This window comes from Numenius arquata, chromosome 5, assembly GCF_964106895.1.
Source record: "Numenius arquata chromosome 5, bNumArq3.hap1.1, whole genome shotgun sequence".
Taxonomy (NCBI): Eukaryota; Metazoa; Chordata; class Aves; order Charadriiformes; family Scolopacidae; genus Numenius; species Numenius arquata.
In genome coordinates this window covers 9079857-9104092 of record NC_133580.1, presented here as the reverse complement: position 1 = coordinate 9104092, position 24236 = coordinate 9079857, and the positions used below count along the sequence as shown (strand labels likewise).

The following is a 24236-nucleotide window of genomic DNA, read 5'->3' as shown; positions in this document are numbered from 1 at the left end:
ACAATGTGAGCTATAACTGTATTTATGTGAAAACTAGAAAGCATAAAGAAAGTAGGATCCTTTCTAAGATACTGCTCATTTGTAGTGGGAAATGTCATAGCTACTGGGCACGGTTCCTCTTGCCAATACATGATCGATTTACTTTAAGAAGCCCTATTGGTAAACTGTAAAATGGGGTAGCTTATATGATGATGTTTGTTTGCAATTTGCAGTTTCACATCAGAGCAAAGAAAAGGTGATGTAAGTTTGTATTTTCATACAGGATGTCTCTTTAATGCTTTTCTTTCTATAAAATTCTTTCTAGTGAAATTATTTTACAGGAATTTTGAAGAGAGTGTTTTTTGAGCTTATGAATTTATAGCCCTTTCCAAGTGGGTTATTTAACCACATCGCTTAATTATATTTTATTAGGGCTGCTGACTACTACTTTTCTTGTTTTAATATGAGGGTAGCAGCTAATGAGAAGTTACTCACATCTGCCTGTATTTGTATTTTCAGTAAAACTTATTATCTCCTGGGATGAAATATCAAAACTTGAGAAGACTTCCAATGTGATTCTGACAGAGAGCATTCACGTGTGCTCTCATGGGGAGGATCACTATTTTTCCATGTTTTTGCACATTAGTGAAACATTCCTTCTCATGGAGCAGCTGGCAAACTATGCTGTTAGGAGACTTTTTGACAAGGAGACATTTGAAAATGACCCAGTCCTTCATGACCCCCTGCAGATCACCAAGAGGTAATACGTTCCTTTGAGTCTTACCTGCTCTGGGCCCTGTACTGTTTTAGGCAAAGGTGAAGAGAATGCTTGTCTCAAGGAGATATGTAAACATCAACAAAGCTGGTGTTCTCTTAAGTGTCTCATTAAAATTTGGGATCAAAGTAATGTGGGGCATTATAACTTCTTGTTTGCAGTATCAAAAGTCTATATGAAGGCAGGAAGTGATTAAACCTTCAGAGCTGGTCTTCAACTATAGGCTTTATAGTAGTTTCAATTTTCAAAAGGTGTCCTAGCAGCATTTGGGATTAGAAAATTAAAAATGGAGCTGCAGTGTCTCCAAAGAGACCTGGTGAAGAAGGAGAATGTGGAGAATAAATCATTTGGTAAACATGTATAAATAATAACTGCATGGCTTTTCTGCCACTGGAAATGGGTGATAAAATCAATGAGTTGCAGATGGGTGCATGGCTTTCCTTATTTACGACAGTATTTTAGGCAGTGGGAAAGATATGTATGTAAGTAACCTGATAGTTAATGTCCTTCGTTCTCAAGGAAGGTATGTGATTATTCCTTGTAGTAATTTTATGGTTTCTCTTCAGTTCTGGTTTCTGTTGAAGCAGATAATTGCCTTTTCCTCAGAGCTGTCCAAATTCTCACTCAAACGCTCGGGTTTTGATCTGCGGAGCGCAGCTATTTACTGTGAAAAGTAACCAGGAAAAGCAAGTCTGTTGTTAGGTAATTTAAATTCACATAAAGGGACTAAATCTTTGTTGGAAAATGTTGCCTACTTAAAGCTCCATGCCGCTATGGTTTAAGAAAAAAAAAGCTATTTAGTTTTATAGTACACTGATAATAAAACCTGTTTGGGTTGTATTTCCTGGGTAATTGATATCTCGGTTTTGTAGCAATGCTGGAGAGGGATCTTGTTCTACCACCAAAACATTGTTTCTGGCTGCAGTTACCTGTGAAGAATTAGCCCATGGCAGATGTTTACAACATGTGCTACATTTCTAGCTAATTAACCTCTGTCAAGCCAAAACTTGTTTTAGGTTTAAATGGACTACTCTGATGGCTTGGGAAACAGAGCAGATTAGGCTATTAGTATGTTTTTCTGCGCTACCTGTAGGCCCTGATTCAGCAAAGTGCTTTACTGTGTAAGAACATGCTTGAATCTGTTCCTGTTTAGTGAAGTGTTTTAAGTATTTTGTTAAGTGGATGTATAGATGTCTGTGGTCCTGCCCTTTGTTGCCTCTTCAAGCAAAACATTGAACCCTCCAGATCGACCCCACGGACTGTGGGACACCATGATGCTTTACTGTCTTTTCCCAAGGTTTTTTTAACTTCTGTATTTGTAAGACATTTTAAACTTATTTAATTTTTCTTTTCTCTCTTCTCCCCTGTTTTTTGTTTTGTTTTTAATCTAGAGGCCTAGAGAGCCGTGCCCACAGTGAGCAGTTTAGTGCATTCTTCAGGCTACCAAAAGAAGAGACCTTGAAAGAAGTTCATGAGTGCTTCTTATGGGTTCCTTTCAGTCATTACAACACCCATGGGAAAATGTGCATTTCAGAAAACTACATCTGTTTTGCTAGCCAGGATGGCAGCCTGTGCAGTGTAATCATTCCATTAAGAGAGGTAATGCAAACTTCCAGTCAGAGACAGTTATACCAGAAGTTTTGCACTTGAGTAGTTTAATGCCAGTATAGCAGATTTTCATTAGAATCTGCTTACTTTACATGATGTCATACATTTCCCTCTACCTTGGATACTGCATGTAGGAAATCTGTTTGTAGATTTATAGAACTGCTTTCAAGTTTCAGCTTTGTTCCCTGTATGCTCTTTCCCTTTTGTATTTACTCTGATTTCTGTTGCTGGGTACAGAATCCAAAATTTTTAATACCGTTTTTTTTTTTTTTAATGAAAAAGCTTTTACTTAATTGTTGATGTTGAGTTAATGAGAGATTCTCAAGATATAAATAATTGGAGAGGGTAGAGGGTCTTGAAGACTGGGAATTGCTCTGCTGTGTTTCTTCGTTAGCTCAGTAGTGCAGTGTTTTTTGCAGCAGCTCAACAGTGCTGTCTGTTCAAAAGTCTATAGGAAAATCCATCGACAGTCAGTGAACGAGTCTCAGTGCCATTACAGCTGATAGTCTCAACACACTCAATAAAGACCGTATTGTGAAGGACACAGCATTCATATTTCTACAGAGCACTACAGCTAGACTGTGGAGTAACCTCTGGGGAAAAAAAACCAGCTTCTCCATCCGTCTCTTGACTTTATGTGATCTGGGACATTGCCACATTTCAGTCTTCCAGTGTTAAAAGCTCTTCATCAGCACCAGACATATTTTACAGTAGCCTGAAAATGAACCAGGTTCTGTTAATTGCTCTACGTTCTCTGTGTACATGCTGCCTGACATAGGGGGGCAAGCTGAGCTAATTTCAGCAATACCCTTGGTGTTCCCTGCCCAGATAAAGCAATTTATTTGATCGTCTATAAATAGTCCTCCCAAACAATAGAGACTTCCATAACATGAAAAACAAGAAGAGGCTGTGTTAAAGGAGCTAACTCTAAATTTATGCTTGTAGATTGTCAGGCTCCCACTATTTGTTCTACAGTACTGCAGTTACTTTATTTCAGGGGTCTTTCATTCTTTACCTATAACAGCGTAAAAACATCTGCAAAAGCAGTCAGTCTAGCTATTCATTATTGTCTTACTTGTACTTGCATTATTAAAGTGTATTAACTGCTCTAATCTGTAACTGTTCCGTCATGGCAATTAAAATCAGCTCCAGCTGTCATGTGTTATGACAGCTATCTTTGAAAGGGTATTCTCAGTGGAAATTCGTTCTTGTGAAACTTGTTTCATTTGATTACTTGCAAAAGCTATGTTTTGTCTGCTTTTGGATGGTAAGAAAAAAAGTAACAGCTTGAGCAGGTAGAAGGAGGCAAGATTTTCAAATAAGCTCAGCACTCACAGCTGGGAAAATGTTTTCAAAGATTTTTGGTACTCTGTCAAAAATCTATCACATAATACTTATTACCCTGTGCTAAAATAGCTGCAGACTACTGAGCTTTAAAGTAGTGAGTTTTTTACTTGAGTTACTAATTCTGCTTCTGTGGTGCTTCATACTAACTGTTTCATGTAGACAGATTTTTCTCTTTTAGAAGTAAGCTGGTAAAATTTCTTGCCTAATTTATTTATCCTTGCTTCTGTAGGTCACAGGGGTGGATAAAGCAGATCCAGCCAACAGAGGAGTCAGCATTAGTACCAAAGGAAAAACAGCTTTTCGTTTCACGGAGGTCAGAGATTTCGAACAGCTTGTGGCAAAGCTCAGAATGAAATGCAGTGCAACTTCAAGTCCACAACATGTCATAAACACAGAGGTAACTGCTCTGCTAATTCTAATTTCTTAGTACGTGTTCCTAAGAATAAGGTGTGTAGTCTTACTAAGAGTTTATGTGTCATTGTCAGTGTTTTGCTGTGTAATGCAATACAGTTATATTTAAGCCTGAGTCTAGACACAAGATAAGTAACAATGTCTGCTGGACCTCTAGATTTCAAGTTGTCTAAATCTTTTTTTTTCTCTTTAAAAAATCATGTTCCCATCTCTTGCCTTCAGACCTTTCACATTAAAACGAAAGTCTGCCAGTCTGATGTAATATTAGGTGTAGCTGTGTCTGTTTTTGCTAGCTGACTATTTGACTCTGGAAGTTGATGGAATGATTGTAAGATTCTAGCTGTGAAGAAATCTGCATGTGTAGTTTCATGCATGAGAAATAAGAAATGACAATGACAAAATATCCTTACCAAGCATTACTTATTATAGATGCTGTATCTCTTCCCTGATTTTCCTGTGGATTATTTTGACATACCGTGCTAAGTCATGTACCTCTGGTTTTAAGGTGTGGAAAAATAAATAACTCTGTGCCCCTATGAAGAAGAATACATTAAACAATGGCACTACTGTGAATGCGTTCTGGTTTGGGTTCTTTTACTTTGTTTTCCATCAGGATTTGAAAAGCAATCCAGGTTCTAATGTTGTTTTTTAAATGTTCTCAGCATTTCTGTATAGTTCAGTATATAGCTCCATTTAAATTAATGTGTCTTCTGACTGCAGTGGTGCTGGATGGTCAGGCCTCCCTATCTATTACAGTTCTTATTATTAATATTTGTCCTTTCAAAATTAAGTTTTTGGCTGAAGAGATGGATTTATTTTTTTTAAGTGCAGCTTTCTGAAAGCCCAGCTGTGCAGAGCAGGGATTGCTGTTTTTCATTTATTTTGAAGTCTGTATCTGGTACCTGTAACTTAATGTAATGAGCAATGATGGTCTAGAAGCAAAATGGTTTCTGCTATCAGTGCTGCTTCTTGAAGGATTGTTTGGCATTTGTAAACACCACTGTTAAATTTTTTTCAAGGTTGCAGCTGGTTCTGCCTCTGATGGTCCAAAGGATTTTGATGCGGGACCGTCAAAGATGGGTCAGAGAGATAACAGCAAAACTGTCAGTACAGAAGCCCTAATGACTGTCTACCATCCTCAGGACGCTGAGAATCTAGACTCTAAAATGGTAAGGGATAAAATGGCCAACAGTTTTTGGAGTCTTAATTGGAAAGGACTGAAGTGTCTTCAAAATATATTCCAGCAAGGGTGCTGATTTCCTCTGGGGCTTTGCCAATCTTCTTTCATCTGCATTTTCTGTATTTGGAGTCCACAGGGTGCTTCTTCATGGCTCCATTCAATTTTCTGCTCATCTTGTTCAATAATGATATGCCTTATCTTCATGGAGCTAATTCCTCCTGCTCTTCCACCCCTCAGGGAAGAGTTGGCTGTTTGTTTTGTGGTAGTGAACATGTTTCATATCTATCTGAATTGTCAAGATACAAAGTCGCTACAAACTCTTTGGGGGCAAGGAAAATGTTATCAAGAAATTGACTTCATTTCTTCCTTGCTTCATTCTTTTGCACTTCCATCTAGAACAGATATCCTCTGGAGATTGTTTTTTTCTTTGGTTTTTTTTTAATGTTTTTTGCAGTAGGACATCCTATTTTTGTTTCTCCATGGTGTGTGCAAGAAGACAGAAAGGTTTTTTTTAAAATTAAGTCTTTCAGCAGAATTGGGTAAATTAAGTTACGGAATTTTTGATATTAGAAGTATCAAACTATATACACCCTTTGGGCAGGAGAAAAGGGAGTCCAGATTTTTAAGTTCTGCTTTTTGTAGTACGTTAAACAGAAGTGGACTAAATCTGTTTTTCCTTTTGGCACCTTTAGTTGCTTTACTAATGTTAAATCTTACTGCTGCATGCGCAGAGATGCAGTGGCAACGTTCACCCTGTCTCAGCCCTGGAGCCTTGCATGAGTTGGAGCATCTGATCATCAGTTGCTTTGCTCCAGAGAAACTGAATTGCGTTTTGGGGCATAGTCAATAGTTTATAAGTAATCTTGTAATTTTAAAAGGATCTATTTTGCTCTTTCTACAATCTCTGCCTCCTACTCTGCAGATAAAATGCCTGTAACTTCAATTTTGTTTGAATGGGGAGTTTTTGCCAGTTTTTCTTCTGTGAAGCAGGTTTTACTCACATTGTTGTCCTACCTGCATACAGTGTTATCTTCTCTGTTGACAGAAATTGCTTGTTTGTAAAAACATGCTATCTGGTCGATAAATATTTGATTAAATGTAAAACCTATACGGGCATAAGTGTTTTCAGCTATTCGATTCCCCTCCTTAATGCAACTAAACTTCATTCTCCTGCAAATTTTTGTGATTATTTATTCTCTCCTAGTGCTATTTGGAGCTCACGTAAATAAACTGAGGAAAGATTGAGAAACTGTGGGAGAATAATGTCACTGATGTCATGCCATCCCTCTGTGTGCTTTTCACCATTTGTAGCTGTTCTGTTCCAAATCTGTCAACTAGTATAATGCAACAAAGCATGATGAATCAAAAAAAGGAAGCAACCTGTTTTGCTTGTTCATTTTCTGTGGAATATTATTTCATCCATAACAGAGTTAGTACATTTTTTTTGCTGTTAGCAAAGAACAGTTCATAGACACATTGAAATAAAAATATGTTAATTTATCAGAGTAATTAAGCAGGTGTCTGTGACAATGAGTTGACTTTGCAAATAATCACTTGCTTGATTTCATTGTGCCATCACGGCCAAATAATTGTTCTCATAGTTTGATTTTTAGAGATCTCAAATTAGCACAGAGAAATCTGCCACCACACATAAGCAATCTTGAACCTTCTCCTCACCCTGATTTTCCTTCTTGTCTTTTCTATTGTTTTCATTCAATGTCATCTTTTTTCCTTCTTCTATTGATTTACCCTTTACCAAGAAAATGTTACGCTGTTTATCACAAAGCAGCAACAAAAAATGGGATATTCTAAAATTGGCCCAAGTTACAATAAGCAGATTTGTTTGTATGTATGTATCATGCAAACATATATATATTTACATGGAAATAACTGAAAAAGAGTCTTAGAAGAGGAAGTTTTAATGTACCTCTTTTTTTTGCCATACGAATTATATCACATATTAAATTTTCTAATCATAGAATCATAGAATCATCTAGGTTGGAAGGGACCTTCAAGATCATCTAGTCCAACCATCAACCTGACTCTGACAAAAAAAAAACCAAAAAAACCATCACTAAACCATGTCCCTCAGCACCATGTCAACCCATCTTCTGAACACCTCCAGGGAAGGTGCCTCAACCACTTCCCTGGGCAGCCCATTCCAATGCTTGATAACCCTTTCAGTGTAAAAATTCTTCCTCATATCCAACCTGAACCTCCTCTGGCACAACTTGAGGCTGTTTCCTCTAGTCCTGTTGCCTGTGACTTGGGAGAAGAGACCGACCCCCGCCTCTCTACACCCTCCTTTCAGGTAGTTGTAGAGAGCAATAAGGTCTCCCCTCAGCCTCCTTTACTCCAGGCTGAACAACCCCAGCTCCCTCAGCCGCTCCTCATAAGACTTGTGCTCCAGACCCCTCACCAGCTTCATTGCCCTTCTCTGGACCCGCTTCAGCACCTCAATGTCTTTTTTGTGGTAAGGGGCCCAAAACTGGACACAGCACTCGAGGTGGGGCCTCACCAGTGCCGAGTACAGGGGGATGATCACCTCGCGAGTCCTAGTCACCACTGGCAATGCATTTTTGGAACGCCTCAGAGAGCTGTGATGGCAGAATTTGTCTGCACAGTTGCACCTTGCACAGGTGACCTGTCTTACAGCTTTATCACTGGCCATTGACCCTAGTACTTTTTGGTCCTTGGATAATATTGTAGTTTTTGCTGATGTGGTGTCAAAGTTGCGAATGGTTCAATCTGGAGGTAACAAATAGGACTGTCTACCTATTGGTTTATTTTTAAAAAAAATGGTTTAGCAAAATAGTGAACAATAAAACATAACATAGATAGTGATGACTTCATTTAAAATGAAAATCCAGCTTGCATACAGTTATTGCTATTTAGGGGTTGGAATCATTCTCAAGTGGGAATTAAGGAAAAAATTAGATCTTAGGAATGGCTTGAAAAAGGTGAAAGGGAGTGATTATTTGCTGTCTTAATGCAGCAACAAGGGGGCTTCAAATGAAGTTAGGAGGCAGCAGGTTTGTCTGGGTTCAGACGGCAATTTGCAGGTAAAAATCTGCTGTATGTTGTTAAATCCAGAGATTGCCCCTGCTGAGGAGGTGCCTGTGCTTCTGTTTGCTGGAGGGTGGAGGAGAATTTTGAAGATGTTTGCTTGTCCTTACTGTCCTGTGGCACTTGCTGTTGGTTTCTATCAGATGGATACTGGCTTAGATTTACCTTTTGTCTGATCTGGTGTAGCCATTCTTGTAATAATATACTTTAAAGAATAGTATGTCTTGTAGGAGCTTGCATATGCCAAACTTATACTATGCACAGGTTAGATTTTGCTCTGATTTGCATCAACATTTATTTCATATATCAATATGGGTGCCAATGCTGTCATTTCCAGTTTATATGAATATAACTGGGAGCAAAATTTGGTTTTATTCTCTGAAATGTGAGGAAAATCTTTCAGTCTACTTAATGCTGCTTGTCTTCATAGTTGAAAGAAAAAATGAAAGAACAGTCCTGGAACATCCTCTTTGTTGAACGTGGACATGGTGTCAGTATGTTTCGAACAAAGAAGACTCGGGACCTAGTTGTAAGAGGGATCCCAGAGGCATTAAGAGGAGAGCTCTGGCTACTCTTCTCAGGTATTGCATAGCAAGTAAAATTGATTCATTTTGTGGACTCTGCTGTATGGATGTTCTAGTTACTGACTGAATGTAGCCTGACAAAAAGTGCTGTTACCTCTGGCAATTTATCCAAATCTTTCTGAAGAAGTGCACTTCAAAATGATGAACAGGATAATTTTGTCTATTATTTATTTTGTATTGATTCAAACTCAACCTGCATCTGTTTCTTTTACAACATACCCAATGGAAAAATAAGGAAAAGAATACACGCTGTTCCAGGGGACAGTCAGTTTCAGCAAAGCCTCTTTACTTGCTAAAAAGAAAAGCATGTTTATGGGACTGTGTTTCAATTGTTTTGGTTTAAGCTTTCTGAGAGGGGGATAGTGTTACCAGATGCACAAAAAAATGTTTTCCTGACAGAGAATTCGGCCCCAGTTATTGGCAGCTCTTTGCTATACACTGTTGCTTGGTTTAAAGAGTGAGATATACAGGAATTGTGGACTTTCTTGCACACATGGGGTCTCTTGCCAAAGCTCTGAATGTGCTTTTGGGGCTTTTTTCTGTAGAACACACCTGTGTCAGAGCACTTCACTTGAGGAAATGGAGGCCCAGGGAATTAAGACGGTGCTTTACAACACCTCTGTGTGCTCTCTACTCCTGTTCACTGAAACACTTGGAAAAGCAACAGCCACTGACTTGATCAGGGTCATACAGGAAGCCTGTGTCAGATTCAGAAAATGAGCTGCAGATTCTGAGGAGCCACCCAGGACCTTATCTGCCAGCTGTACCCACTGTGTTCCCCTGGGCAGAGCTTCCTTCTGTTCCAGAGGATCTGTTTAACATAACATGCATTTTATACTCTTCATTCACCCTATATGTGAGGATATGTGAACACGGATTTATCTTTGCTAGTGTTCCTTGAGCATTTACATAAGCATTTATGCTTCTGTTACCAGACTGATATTTCCGTCTTGGAAGGGGTTGATGTGAAAGTTACGGAATTAATTACGTAAATATCAGTCCTTTGCCTAGTTTTTCCAATCTGTTCCCAGCTCTTCAAATGGAAAGGTATTGTGTTTGCCAGAAAACTTGGGCAAAATTGTAGGTGAAAGGAAGCTTCCCCCTGCCCCCAGTGAAACAAAAAAGTAAGTAAAAATCAATTATAATGGAAAGTTATTTAGATTTCCTTCAAGCCTTATTTTGTTTTGCTTTTTTATTTTCATTTCAGAGTAATTCCCTTAATTTCAGTAGAATTACTCTGATATATTGCTGCAGTAAAATCTGGAGATTCATGAAGTACCTCAGTAGTCACCAAAATTTTTTATACAAATTGCAGACAATCATGTAGCTACTTTACTGTTGTCCTCTAATACTGTGCAATACAATGTGTTGACAGGTGCTGTAAATGATATGGCATCCAACCCTGGTTATTACACTGAGTTGGTGGAAAAGTCCCTAGGAACATGCACGTTAGCTACTGATGAAATTGAACGAGATTTACGTCGCTCCTTACCCGAGCATCCTGCTTTTCAAAGTGACACAGGAATTTCTGCGCTCAGGAGAGTTCTGACAGCTTATGCATACAGGAACCCCCAAATTGGATATTGTCAGGTACAGCAGTTTTGAGACTCTTGGTGTTGGTTGCCTAAATATTAGTTTATGACGTCAGTATAGTGGCACCTCACAAAATAAATCACATAAATATGTAATGGTTTCTTGCTCAATGGTTCACTTATTTTGCTAATTTCATCCCACTATGTAACTTGAGTTTTTACATTTTGCTTGAATTTGTTGATAAATGCTGTTGTGTCCACTTCATATATGCCTTTGCATTCTTATTAGACCTTCAGCACTTAAAATATTTTTATGTAGTTTAAATACTATGCGCTGTATTTAATAATATAGAGGTAAAAGTCTTATACTGGATATGGCTGTAGGTTGTCCTAGCACTCTGAGAATGTGCTGCAAAGTGCTTTCAGAAATAACAAATTTTACAAATGACAACAGTTGTGTTTTCACCACCTTTCCTCCTAAATGCTTCCTTTCCTTAAATGTTACAGGCAATGAATATTTTGACATCAGTACTTCTGCTGTACGCTAAAGAGGAGGAAGCATTCTGGCTTTTGGTTGCTGTGTGTGAAAGGATGCTACCCGATTATTTCAATCGTCGAATCATTGGTAACATCCGTCTGTCTTTTTATCTATCTAGAATTGAATGTAAATGAGGATTCATTAAGAACAAATAAGGAATGAGCTGAAAGCTGAACAGTGGAGAGAAACTGTTGCATTTGGTTCAGTATTGTGAAGTAGAAAATGGAAGTTACAGAGAACGTCCTAAGATGGCTCCTTAAGCGGGAGTGGATATGATTTTCAGATATTGTCATTACTCTAGGCATAACTACTCGGGAAGTAGCCTATTAGACTGTTCTTTTGGAATTAGAACTATTTGGAATTCATACTATCGTTTGAAACTTAGCTTAAATAAAGGAAAAAGAGTTACTCCAGATTCAGACTTAGTCTTTGATCTCAGGAACTCACTACTTGTAGGTGTATATCCTAGAAGAAAATTGGATGTGAAATTTCTCTCTAATTGCAGAGGGGATGTATGGGCTCTCAAGAGAATCACTGGAAGTAGCCACACGCTCAGGAAAGGGCTAACACACTTTACAGCATGTGGCAAGGCTCTGGAGCCGTGCACAGAGTGCAGAGCTTCCAGCACAGGGAAGGAAGCCAATGGTTCCACGCAGCTGGGCCTGTGTCTGCTTTTACAACAAAGTTGTGTGAGAAGAGGGGCTTTATTTCTGGCCAGTGCTCTGAGAAAAGTATGCTTCTCTGTATTAAGATTTGGGTGGTGGTTTTGTTATCCTTTCCCTGCAGGTGCCTTGGTAGATCAGGCAGTGTTTGAGGAGCTCATCAGGGTTCACCTGCCTCAGTTGACAGACCACATGACGGACATGACATTTTTCTCCTCGGTCTCTCTCTCCTGGTTCCTTACCCTTTTTATCAGCGTGCTGCCCATTGAAAGTGCAGTCAATGTGGTGGATTGTTTCTTCTATGATGGAATAAAGGCAATCTTGCAGCTGGGTCTCGCAGTGCTGGAATACAACATGGAGAAGTTGCTGACTTGTAAGGATGATGCAGAAGCAGTCACTGTTCTCAACAGGTATCAGTGCAACTGTTATTCTTACAGGCTGTGTAGCAGCTGCTATAATCGCAAACAGATAAGTCATTCTGGGGCAGCTGAGAAGACATCGGGCCAAGACTTCCAAAGGCTTCAGAGGAATTAAGTGTTCATCTTGGGCTGGAATTCTGGAAGGGGGGGCTGGAAAGTGTGCCTGGAACCTCTGAAAGTCCCATCCTCCATTAAAGTTCGTCTAAAGCCATTGCCATTTTGTGTATTTTAAAGTAGAAGCAATGTGATTTTTACTTCGAATTTATATCACTTATAGAAGGTGGCTTTCCTTAATGATGAGGGAATCTAGAGCACACTAAGACAGTTCAGGCATCAGCTTACTGACAACGTATTCCACAGCTCAGTTCTTGTAGTCTAGGCTACAGGCACCTCCGCTGCTAATGGCTTAAAATAGAAATAAGACAAGAAAAATGCAGTGAGGACAAAAGGAGTATTAAAACAGCAAAACGACAGTGCTATAGGAGCCTCCAAGTTATGACTGTTAAGAACTGATAATAAGAATTTCCTTTTAGTGATACGGTTAAATGTTGCATGTTTGAATAGGGTAAGAGCTACAGAATTAATGAGGAAAATATAATTTTTATTATAGGAGACCATGCGGCCTGGTATTTATTGTAAAACCTAGCTGTACTCATTTAAATATTTAACACTTAAAAAACCTAACAGAGCACATTCACCTAGTTTAAATCTATTAAAATTTGAAATCTAGAAGTGTGATGAAATTTTAATTTTCATGTGAATGAAACAAGCTGCTGTTTCCACTTGACACCCAAGATTTTGATGATTATTATGAACTCCTTTTGAACTCTTGCTGTCAGCATTTTATCTGGTTTTAACACTTCTGTTGCACAGTTAATCCAGCCTGCAGGATGCTGGTATATTTAAGAAATTATTATGGTAGCTTGCCTCTCCTCAAGAAAAAGAGGCCATCAGTCTGTAGATACGTGTTCCTCAATGCTGGCATAAGAATTGACCAGCCTCCATGATGGATCTGTCTTCTCCGGGTAGCCGGTTCCCATGTTTGTGTACTGTTGTTACTATTAGAACTCATTCTGATGTTCTTTGCTGTTTCCCATTCTCTGCACGCTTTTTCTTCAGTACATGTTGTTGTTATTGTTTTGTTGTGATAAACTGGTTCCTGCTGATTTCTCGTGTGTTTGCTTTGTGCAGATTTTTTGAGAGTGTCACTAACAAAGACAGTCCTTTGCCTCCAGCTGTGCAGCAGGGCTCCAACCTCAGTGATACGAAGAGTGACCATCCAAAAGTGGACATTACTGATTTGATCCGAGAGTCAAATGAAGTATGTGTTCTTGTGGGTATGTTCTCACATCCCATGCAGTGTTTATGTTGCATGGGCTACCTTAAAAATAGTGCAGCTGCATTGTACAAACTAGAGTAGAAAATCTGTCTAGATTGGTAGAAATTGGGTTCAGTATTTTGTTGAGCTTCACTGAAAACCTTATAGATTTTGGGATAGGTTTGGTTTTGTATTGTTTTGGTTTTTTAACTGCCTGGAACGTGGTTGGTAAGCTGTCCTGAGTGGAGTTCCCTAGGTTCATCACAGGTCATGTATTGCCATCTCTCATTCATTTTATTAGTATGTCAGCTAAATGACAAAGTACAGCAAAAATGGCCCTTGCATTTACTAATCTGAAACTGATTATTGCACATTGCAGGTAGTGGTAACATTTGACATAACAACCTGTGCAGGAAACTGTGTACTTGAGTAGTTTATTGTATGGGTTAAATGACTGTTTAGAGATGCATTGAGTGTGGAAGACCAGTTATGATCTTTTAGCACTTTCAATCTGCACATCTGATTTCTGCAGCATCTAGCTTTGCAGCTCTGCTCTAGGGAGGAGGTAGGTCTGGCTTCTCCTTCTCCTTTTGTCCTCAGATTTTCATGAGGCGTTTCCTTCCTTGGCATGGTTTGTATCAGGGTATTAATCCATTTGGAGATAGGTTTCTCCTCAGCCCACCTGAAGTGAAAGGCAAGTTGAGAGAAAAGATTTGTTCACGTTTCACTTTTTCTACTAGCTAATTTCTTTTATCTATATGATACTTTTTCTTTTTTTTTCTTATATGATTCTCAGTCGTGTGTGTCTAGTGGAAGATTTGCAGTGCATCTCTTTTGGAAAAATGTCCTGGCCTTGACTCAGAAAACATTAAGTAACCATAATTTGTACAATGTAGGAACTGTCTCTTATGCTTTTTACTGAGAAGAGGGCTTTGCCTTTAGTTGGGTGAACAAAGACAAGAATCAGAAATTCAAGTTCTTTTGAAGTGTCTTTGTAGCATTGAGCTAATGATATAAAAAGTCTGAAGAATCTCAAAAGAAGGAGAGTTAAGAACAGAGATGGTAAATAATGAAGTGCTGTATATTGCATTCTGAAGTGTAAGCTGAAGCTTTCACAGAAATGGAATCATTACTGAAAGACAAAGCAAAACAAATTTTCTTTCTTTTTCCCCTGCCTTTGCAGGCAGGTGACTGGACCAAAGCAATAGCTTCTGATTTGGTATGGCTTTTGAACATTGATTTAGGCAGATCCTTGAACATGAATCTCCCACTGCCAAGTTGACAGCCCTGTTCCCCATTTCTATCTCATAGATAGAAATGAGATGCAAATTTTTTGGATCTTTTTGGATGCAAATTTTTATCTTCAGTTGAAACTGAATTTCTTCAATGCTGGTAAGTGTCACAACCTCTTGTTTGAGTACTGCTGATACAAAGTGAGAGTCAATTTCCTGCTTCCCATTTTGACCAGACAGTTAATTTCAACACAATTCTGTTCTGGTGAAGGGTTTTATTTTCATATCACTGTGGAAGTAAAATGAAACAAATTGTGAAATGGGAAGATTGCTGCAATGGAGAGTTGTCATTCTGCAGATAGGTCTAGTTACAAATCATGAATAAGTAAACAGACATGTTCTTTGTGTGATCCTATTGCTTTGCGTGGGTGTTCACAAGGTAAATGAGATTAAGTGAAAAGATACAGAGTTAAATTTTTAAAATTATGTTCATTTCATGCCATTATGGCTTAGACACAAATGTCTTAGACTCGTTCTTTGGCAGTCCAATCAGGTATGAAGAAGTCATGTGTAACTAGTGAAAGGAAGAACGTGTAACATTTTGTCACCTCACAGTAATTCAGTTAGATTATATTCTTACTGAGGCCATTGCACAATATCAGTGCCCAGAAGCCAGACCAGTGAATGAGTTGCTCAGAGACGCAATTTTTCTCTGCTTCCTCTTTGTTCCAAGTCAGAAGAATGCTGGTAGAGGTCTTCACAGGAACACAGAAATGCAGTTCTGGAAGAGAACTCCACAGGTCATCCAGTTCAGCTCCCTGTCCAGCATACAGCCAGATCATCCTTGAAAAACATCTAATGTTGTTAAAACTCTTCAACAAAAGAAAATCTGTAAAAACTTTAGCCCATTGTAGGGTGTCTCTGCCCTTGTCAGAAAATATCCTAATATTCAGTATAGTTCCTCTTGGATGCTCATAAAGCATTATCGAGGATAGTCAACTGCAGTTTTCTCTGCAATTCCTTGTTGTTATTAGGCTGTTCTTGTTCATCACTTACCCCTTTAATTCTGATATTTTCTTTTTCTAGATTCACCACAACCAGTTTTTCTAACCTTTCCTCAAAGCTTATGTGCTCAGACTCTTTACGGCTGTGTTGCAGTTTTTCATATCTTGTTTAAAGTGCATTGCCAAAAAGGGGAGCAGAACACACTGTGGAAAAACTCTTGAAAATCCTGCCTCATTTGGTCATTTATCACTCATTTGTTCTCAAAGTTTGTTATTGGAACCAGTTGTGCACATGGTGCATGGTGGTCATGGTTAGGCCATGTCTTCCTGGTTGCGTGTTGCTGAAGAGTGTCAAAAAACTTACAGAAGTAAAGATGCGTCTTATCCACTGTTCCAGTTCTACACACTAGACTGAATTTCCTCATAGGAGGAAATTAAATTGACTTGACATGATCTTGATAAAGAATGTTGGTCTGTTTTGATTTATCTTGGCCGTTTCTATTTAGATTTTAGTTGTTTAATAATTTGTTCCATGATTTCTCTGGGAATTTGTTTCTAGTTTTTGCCTACTATCCCACTTTTCTTTAAAGGTAAATGTAGTTATTCTACTTCAATGCGCAGACACCTTCCCTGTCTCCTTCAGAAATTCCAGAGGTTCAGAAATTACTTCAGCTTATTTCTGAAGTTCACTAGAGTGAACTTCAAGCCCTGATAACATACACATCTCAGACATTGCTACCCTGCAGAAGCAGTCACCACGTGACAGCAGAGCTGGATAAAGAGCTGACACACAGTAAAATGCCTTCCTTTGTCTTCCCACACAGTGAACTTTCCAGTTTCTTCTTTCTCCATCACTCTTTGAAACACTTGCCCTTTCAAAAGTTACACTCTTTAGGGAGAATGTTAGTGCTTTAATAAATGATTTTTTGCTCAGAGTTTCTGGGATCTTCCTTTGTGTCCATACCTGAATTGTACTTAGATGCAAGAAAGACAAAAAATATCTGCTTAGATGTGTTTAGCAATAGTTGATTTCATGGAATAAAGCTTTTCTTCTTAGAGATATGGCGATATTCGATATGAGGATGTTGAGAGCATGCGCTGCAGGAACAGGCTTTATGTGATCCAGACGTTAGAAGCTACAACCAAGCAGAATGTGGTGAGTGACTTGGAAGAGCTAAAAAAAAATATAAAATAAAATTTTGTTCCCTTTTGGAAAATTCTGAGAAGAGCTACATTTTCCAGGGCCAAATATTTCATTTTATGTGCTGAAATCCCTTTCGTCTACAGGGTTTCTGTTAACTGAGGTTTGGCATGTGATGTTTTCAGTCTGTGAATCACAGCAGGACCTTCTGGTCTTGTCACAAGTAACATCATCGCAGACAACTTCTAAAGGCTGGAATACCTCTGAGACTGCATTGATTGGAACAGGCTGACCTGTATGTCTATCTGCTGTTGTTAAATTGTTAATGCATTTCTCTTGGAGGCATAGAGCGCCGTAAAATGTCCACAGTGCTACAGTAAAACAATTAATCATCTGCTTTTTTACTCTGGGAAGCAATCCCAAATGTCACAGAAGAGATTATTGTACTTATTCAACAAGGGTTGCATTTTGTCTGTGGTGTGTGGGGATGTCTGGTAACACGTGTGTGGTGTGGTGGCTCTTCAGCTGCCAATATCATCCTTTAGGTTCAGACTCCTGCAAGAGGGTGGAGACTGCAAGGTGCTTCCTTTATTTTCTTCAGCAGCTCATTTCCAATAACTGATGATAGTAAAAGCAGTGCTTCTTTCTGTAGTAAATGTAGCTTGTAGTAACTGATACTAAATGCTGTTGATTGTGCTAAGATGATAAGTGTTGTATTTCATTTTGCAAACATACATACTGTGAAGATGGAACCTGGTCTTGTAGCTAACTTTGTTTTAAAAAGCTGTGAGCAATTTTATTTTTTTTTTAAATTTAAAAAATGAGGATTCAGCTTCCCTGTTGAGAGCTGAACATTCATTTGCCCATTATACAGGAAGCTATATGTTATATCACTATAAATAATTTGAATTTTGTCTCCTGAGTTTCATAGTGTAGGCTCCAGGTATGCAAGTAATGTGACTAGCTTTAAGCTCCCTTTTTTGGGAGAAATTATTTCTTTCAGTCTATAATCTTCTGGTTGCTTATAAAAAGAAGTTCTGTTCTTACTCCTAATTATAACATGCCAAAACCTGGAATATTCAAACAGTGTCTTTTAATGTAAGGTTAAGTTTCCCATTACTTTATTCTATAGGCTTATTCCAAAGAGGGAAGACTCATCAATTAATTTTCTCTTATTTTTGTTTCAGCTACGTGTTGTGGCCCAGGATGTAAAATTCAGTCCTAGCGATCTTGAAGAGCTTTATGAATTGTTCAAGGTAATGTGCCATTTTCCTCACTTACCAGACATCCATCTTAATGGTGGACTGTGTTTATGAACGTGAAACAGTTTTAACAAATTGAGGTAGAAGCTGGATTCAACGTATGTTTTACATGTCAGCTTTAAAGCAAATTACATAGCTAACTTCCTGCGTTTCACCCAAAGTTGTTATTTCAGAAAATCTAACATTGTATCTTTCCTTTGCAGAAGGAGCACTTTCTTTCCTGTTATTGGAATGTAAATAGTCCTGTCTTGCAACATCATGATGCCAGTCTGCCATATCTTGACCAGTATCGGATTGATTGCCAGCAATTCAGGATTCTCTGTCATCTCTTGAGCCCCTGGTCACACTGTGCAAACAGAGACTCACTTGCATTGTGGACGTTCAGACTGATGGATGAGAGCTCCGATTGCCTTATAAACTTCAAACAATTTGCCTGTGTTCTTGGTATGAGAACAACACATGTTTGTAGCGTATTCACAAGGGAACTCCATCCTGGGAGTAGCCCAGGAGTGTATATCGCCTGCCATACACTATATAAAGAGCCTCAGGAGACCAGCCTCTTAACTTAGGGTCAAATAGTCTGATTTTTATCATGTGACATTACAATGCAAAGACTTTAAAAGTGGCAAGCCAAATACTCAAAGTATATTTATAAGATTGAGAATAGGAGCTACACTGTTTAGGTGAATGATAAAGGCTTTGGGTTACAGAACTGTGTTCTCATTTTCTTGGCTGTATTTCACCATGAAATAGCTAACACAATGCTTTACAAAGTAGTAACTTTTCTGAGACATTAATCCCCTGGAGAATAATCTCCTATTTGAGATTAAATTTAAAATGTGGCTTTACCATCAAAATACCAGAAATTTAGGAAATGGTATGATCTCATTTCCCAGCTGTCTGGTTGATGATAAATGCTTCCTCATACTAAGCTATCTCATGCACAGATCGTGCAAGATGACCAATGCCTTGTATCTCTGGGGAACTGAAAGTTTTCTTGATTTACTACTCTGTTCCTTTCATCTTGTTTTTGAAGTGGTATTGTTCAGGAAGCAAAAATTAAAGGGAAAATTCTAAGAAGACATTAGTGCTATATTTCTTTGGTGCTGTGGTTTCATTTTAGTTGGGTCATAGACAGTGTTCTTTCCTCAGTGTAGGCAAACCCTAGGCTCAGCTGCAGGTGATACTGCCTTCCTTAAGCTTCGTCTCTAATTATACTCCACATAAGGTAGAACACATGTACAGATCCAGCCTCCCTGGGTTGTATTTGATTAGGTGAAGAGGGTGTTTTCAATTTTGGTCCAGTTGAACAGACTGTCTTGCCTCTTTCCTCTAACAGATATCATGTATAATGGAAGTTTCACTGACAAACTCAAGCTTCTCTTTAAGTTGCACATCCCTCCAGGTAAGTGAGAGACATTGGCATTCGGGGAGGGCTATTGCTGGCTTTTATCATCTTTGCGTGTTTTTTTTTTTCCTTAGCTTTACTTTTCTTCCTGTTGCCACCAGTCCTGGATACAGTACAGTCCCATAGTTGTAATGCAGATATGTATTTCTTCCAGAGTTATATATTCTTTGGGAAGGACCAATCTGCTCCAACACCATTTCTCTTCATAGGGACCATTTGTCTGTACAAAGCTTTTGCTTTTTGTCACTGTTTTGGGAGCCCCTAAACCACTTTATTCATTTATTTATTGTAGCTTTTACTGAAGTAGAATCTCTAAGCCCTTCCAAAGGTGGTGATCTTTCAAAAGAAGAACTGATCCACTTCAGCCAACTCAGTGGTAAGCTCCAGAGTATGAGGCTTTGCTTGCAGACTATTCGAAGTAATCTATTAATTATCTTATGTTGAGAACTAGTAAATCCAGTAAGTCGTATCACTGTTAACACGAATCCTCTGCAAAGATCTTCTGTAGATAGTTACATTTTTACGAAGCAGTACAGAATTTGTGGATAGCTGGTCTGATGATTGAATTCAAAGGCCAAGGGTGTTTACATGGAAACAGGGGAGTGTATTTGGTCAGCATTTTGCAGCGTAATGGGCAACCTGTTGCCGTGGTGGTTGATGTGATGGCCATTTCACTTTTGCATTCAAAGCATAAAGGGATGATATTTTCTACCTCAAGAAATAAAATATTGTAATCCATAATTATTTTGAGATATGTAAGCACGTATGTCAAAATCCTTTGCTTCCATCTTAAACTAAGTAAGCTGAAAAAAGTTCTATGGGGTCTAAGTTTATGGAGTCGATAAAATATTCTGTTTGGAAAGTTGTGTGGTTTTACTTCTTTGGAAGACTAATCCTTTTTGGTTTTTAAAAACTATCCAAAAGTATCTTATCTATAATACATGAGTACCGTTCTCAACACTGTTCAAGACATGGGCCATGAACATTAAGAAGATTATTTGCTTGATATAACTGGTTGCAGTTTCTTTTGTGATCTCCAGCCTCACGGTGGCTTCTATTTTTAGAGAAAGTATACAAAACTTACCATGTGGTTTCTTCTTGGCCTGATCTGTGTTGAGAACATGGGGGTCAGTGAGGGTCATGCTCCTTAAGGAAGGAATTTTTTATAAAAGCAAATGAACCATTGGTCCTCCTTTCTCTAATAAATAACTCTTTCTTCTTTTTCTCCCCCTAAACTGTAGTTTCACCTGTTGGGGATAGTCTTGAAAGTGATTCCTTGAAGAGCAGCCCAGAGAAAGGTAAAGAATTCTGGAGACACATTTGGTAACTGTGTGTCTTTTGGTGGAGTAGAGATGGGAAAGTGTGTGGTGACAAAATATACTGAATAGTGTTATCTCTAGCATAGTGCTAACATTATATCCACTTCTATAAGTCTAGAACTGCGGGGTAAGAGGGTAATGGAAACTCTGATCCTGTTTAGTCCTTGGTCCCACCACTCTGTTGAGAAGGGAGCCGGTTCTTTTGCTCATCATCCCTCACAGGAACTTCTTAGTTCTTGTTTGTTCACTTCCTTCTTTTTTTTTTCTTTTTTTTCAAGTAGGGAAGGGGAGGGTTGATATTCAGGCATATCTGAAGCAATGGCAAGATGAACTTCTTAAAAAAGAAGAAAACATTAAGGATTTGCCAAGAATGAATCAGGTAAATTGTCTGTCTGAGTCTGTTTAAGTCTGTCTTTGACTGCTGTTTATCCTTTAAGTCCTATTAGCAGTCTTCTAAAGGATTTGTAGGATCCGTTAAATTTCAGACCTTTACATTAATCATTAGGCTGTAACTGTAAGCTTATGAAGAGGGGGACTTTCAGGCACACTTAGGTTTATCAGAGCTGGTCCACGCCCATATTGTCATTAGAGCAGTTGTTGTATCAGGTGCCCAGCAGCAGCAGGCACTGGATTGAGCTCACAATGTGTAGTGAAACAGGACAGTTGTGTTTTTGCTGAATAATCTCCTCTGTATCTCTCTGTAGTCTCAGTTCATCCAGTTCTCAAAAACTCTGTACAATCTGTTCCATGGGGATCCCGAGGAGGAGCTGTTATATCGGGCTATAGCGGTGGTTACCAGCCTCCTGCTGAAAATGGAAGAAGTTGGGAGAAGACTGCAGAGTCCCACGTCACCAGTCAAAAGTCCAGTTGCCATTGTGGAAGTGCCTGCTGAAAGCCCCAGAAAAGGGCAGGAGGAAAGCAGCTCTGAGCAGACTGAAGGCAGCAGATCACAGGGTTTGAGAGGGAACCATGAATGGTCTTTTGCCTTTGAACAGATTCTGGCATCCTTATTAAACGAGCCAGCCTTTGTGAGATTTTTTGAGAAACCTCATGACATAAAAGTTAAAATAGAGAGTGCTAAAAATTTACAATTTAAAGCAAGAATCAGCGTGTAATTTTCTTTTCCTTTGAATTGACCACAGCATAAAGCACTTAAAAATGAAGGTTGTTACTATGGAAACTGAGTCTGGTGTTTACATAGAGAATGGAGTTTGAAGAGTTAGCTTTAAATATCAGATTACTGGTATGTGATGTAAATAAAAATAGTTTGAAGCACAATCACTTTCATGCATTGTTCATAATTTTCACTCCCCCAAAAAGTACTGAATAATAAACTGTCTTTACTGTGTTATTAAAATATGCAACATTGCTTGGAAATATTGGATGTGACCTATTGCAAGCCTATCTGAATGACAGCTTTTACAGTGTGGGTGACAGGTTCATTTCTATTACTGTGATAAAAGGAATGACTTCCAGCCATTTTCACTAAAAAGGAGTATCAACAGGTTAGAGGTTGTCTTCCAGATTAGTTTAATTAGTTATTTCCAAACTTGCACGTGGACTGGGATCAAAGCAGGGTGAAGACTAAGAATAGAGGCTATGGTGGGCACAAGAGTGTGAGGTTAGAGAAGAAAGTTGCCCTGCTCTCAGTTCCTCTGCTTTGGTCTTATGGATGGTCCTGGACTCTTGCAGATTGCAGCCCCTTGTTGACAGTTTGCAGACTGCATTCTCCCAGCCCACATCTCAGTTTTTGCAGCAAACAGCTGTTTTCCTCCTTTTCTAGCTCAGCCTATTTGTGAGTTCTCTTTCCCATTTTCATACCAATCCTCCTACAGTAGAGGTGAAAAGGATGGAAGCTTGTTTGGTTATCCAGGCTGCACACCAGCAAGCATGTGTAGCAAAAGCTAGAATAGGTTGTTGAAATCAAGAGAAAGCAGTGGCTAAATCTGTCTGACCATGTGGTGGTTGTCATTCATCTTGCAAGAGGAGCCATTGTTGGCTTTTTAGGACCATGTTGATGAAATTTATAGTTTTGCTTGTGTTTGGAAAGCCCAAATCCAGACCACCTTTAGCTGCTTCATAGTTAGCTGAATGCTGGCTATCGAGCTGCTAGGGACAGACTGCAATTGCTCCTTTGCCTACCCTGAGTCCATACCTCAACCTAGTAATTATATTTTCTTTTCTATAGCTCTCTGGATTATTGCTGCTGTAATATTGTCTATATGCCAGGATTTGCGACAACAAGAAAATCCTTTGGAATCTGACTTGAAATTTTAATATATAAAAAATGATACAGTAAAGTTCCTGTGGAGGCCAGCTCTGCCAGTGTTAATGCTGATAAATATTGACCTTGATCAGTAGCTGGTGCTAGAATGGGTTTAGAGAAAGAGGGGAAGAGCTTGTATTTTAACAACAAAAAAGTAAACTGAGACTTTCTGCTAAACTAGTTAAAAATGGCTGTTTCTAGAGCTTGTATGACAATCTTCCTCTGCAGAGCAGCATTATTTTTATACTGTGCATGCTTTTTTGTAAAGAAGCAGAATGGGGATGGCATCATTCACAGAAGCTTTTCTTGCAATACTAATATGAATGAAGAGTAAAATGAGATTCGGACTTATGTTATAAGCACTTGGTGAAATCCATCATTGCAATTGGTGTTAAAGTTCCCATGCTGCTTCTAATGAATACAGTTTTAATCAGGAGCAATGAATTTATGAATTATTTCTTCTACTCTCCCCCATACTCTCAGGTATTAATGTAAAATAAAGTTTTATTGAATGAACAGTAACTCCAAAAACTATATCATATATGTGAGAAACGAGAAAGCTTTTTTCAGAAACCTTCACAAGTTATTACACTTGATACAATATAATACTGATTTGTATTTGTATGCATACTATATAAAAACTAATATATCCATTCATATAGCTATGTTTCTGAGGCAAAGTAGGGCAACACTGTGTTACTTTTAAAAATGTATTTACTCGCTGTTTTCCTGATGTTGTTTTAGAAATACAAAGCAGATGATATTGTTGTTCTGGTCCAGGACGTACTCAGATAAGGTTTGCTCAGTGAGTAATTCTTCTGCGAACAGCTGTGCTGAAATTAATGGAGCCCCATGAAAATAGATGCAGCTGCCCATCCAAAAAGCTTTTGTAAGTTTACGACTGATATTGTTAATTTTAAGAAGTAGTCAAAGATATGGACTATTTGCTAAGCAAGGTAGCCCAGAGATATGAAAGTCTTAAAACTCAATGACATTTACTGATTGACAGCCAAGATAAGCTCTAAGTACGGAAGCAGCCGTGGAAGTTGAAGGAACATGCAAAATACAGTAGCCTTGTGACATTACTTGGTCTCATTATGAAAAACTGAGCACCTTTTTAAAATACTGTTTTCTATTAGTGTCAATCCAAGAGACTGTAGAGCCGTTACCAATTATGTATTAGCT

General features: G+C 38.6%; 1 protein-coding gene across 2 annotated transcripts in view; it reads left to right on the top strand.

Moving 5' to 3' along the window:
* TBC1D8B (TBC1 domain family member 8B) overlaps positions 1-22159 on the top strand; it is a 35549-nt gene extending 13390 nt beyond the window's left edge. The window contains exons 5-21 of one of the 2 annotated variants that reach the window (XM_074147028.1): positions 499-739; positions 2146-2353; positions 3939-4106; positions 5140-5289; positions 8797-8947; positions 10326-10540; positions 10990-11107; positions 11807-12092; positions 13293-13422; positions 16713-16811; positions 17984-18052; positions 18262-18502; positions 19398-19463; positions 19759-19842; positions 20708-20764; positions 21067-21164; positions 21490-22159. In XM_074147028.1, the coding sequence (XP_074003129.1) occupies positions 499-739; positions 2146-2353; positions 3939-4106; positions 5140-5289; positions 8797-8947; positions 10326-10540; positions 10990-11107; positions 11807-12092; positions 13293-13422; positions 16713-16811; positions 17984-18052; positions 18262-18502; positions 19398-19463; positions 19759-19842; positions 20708-20764; positions 21067-21164; positions 21490-21900 (2792 nt within the window). In that variant the 3' untranslated portion in view covers positions 21901-22159. Of the gene's footprint in view, positions 1-498; positions 740-2145; positions 2354-3938; positions 4107-5139; positions 5290-8796; positions 8948-10325; positions 10541-10989; positions 11108-11806; positions 12093-13292; positions 13423-16712; positions 16812-17983; positions 18053-18261; positions 18503-19397; positions 19464-19758; positions 19843-20707; positions 20765-21063; positions 21165-21489 lie in introns of both variants that reach the window. The other variant, XM_074147027.1, reaches the window with a different exon arrangement.
* The last annotated feature ends 2077 nt before the right edge of the window (positions 22160-24236 follow it).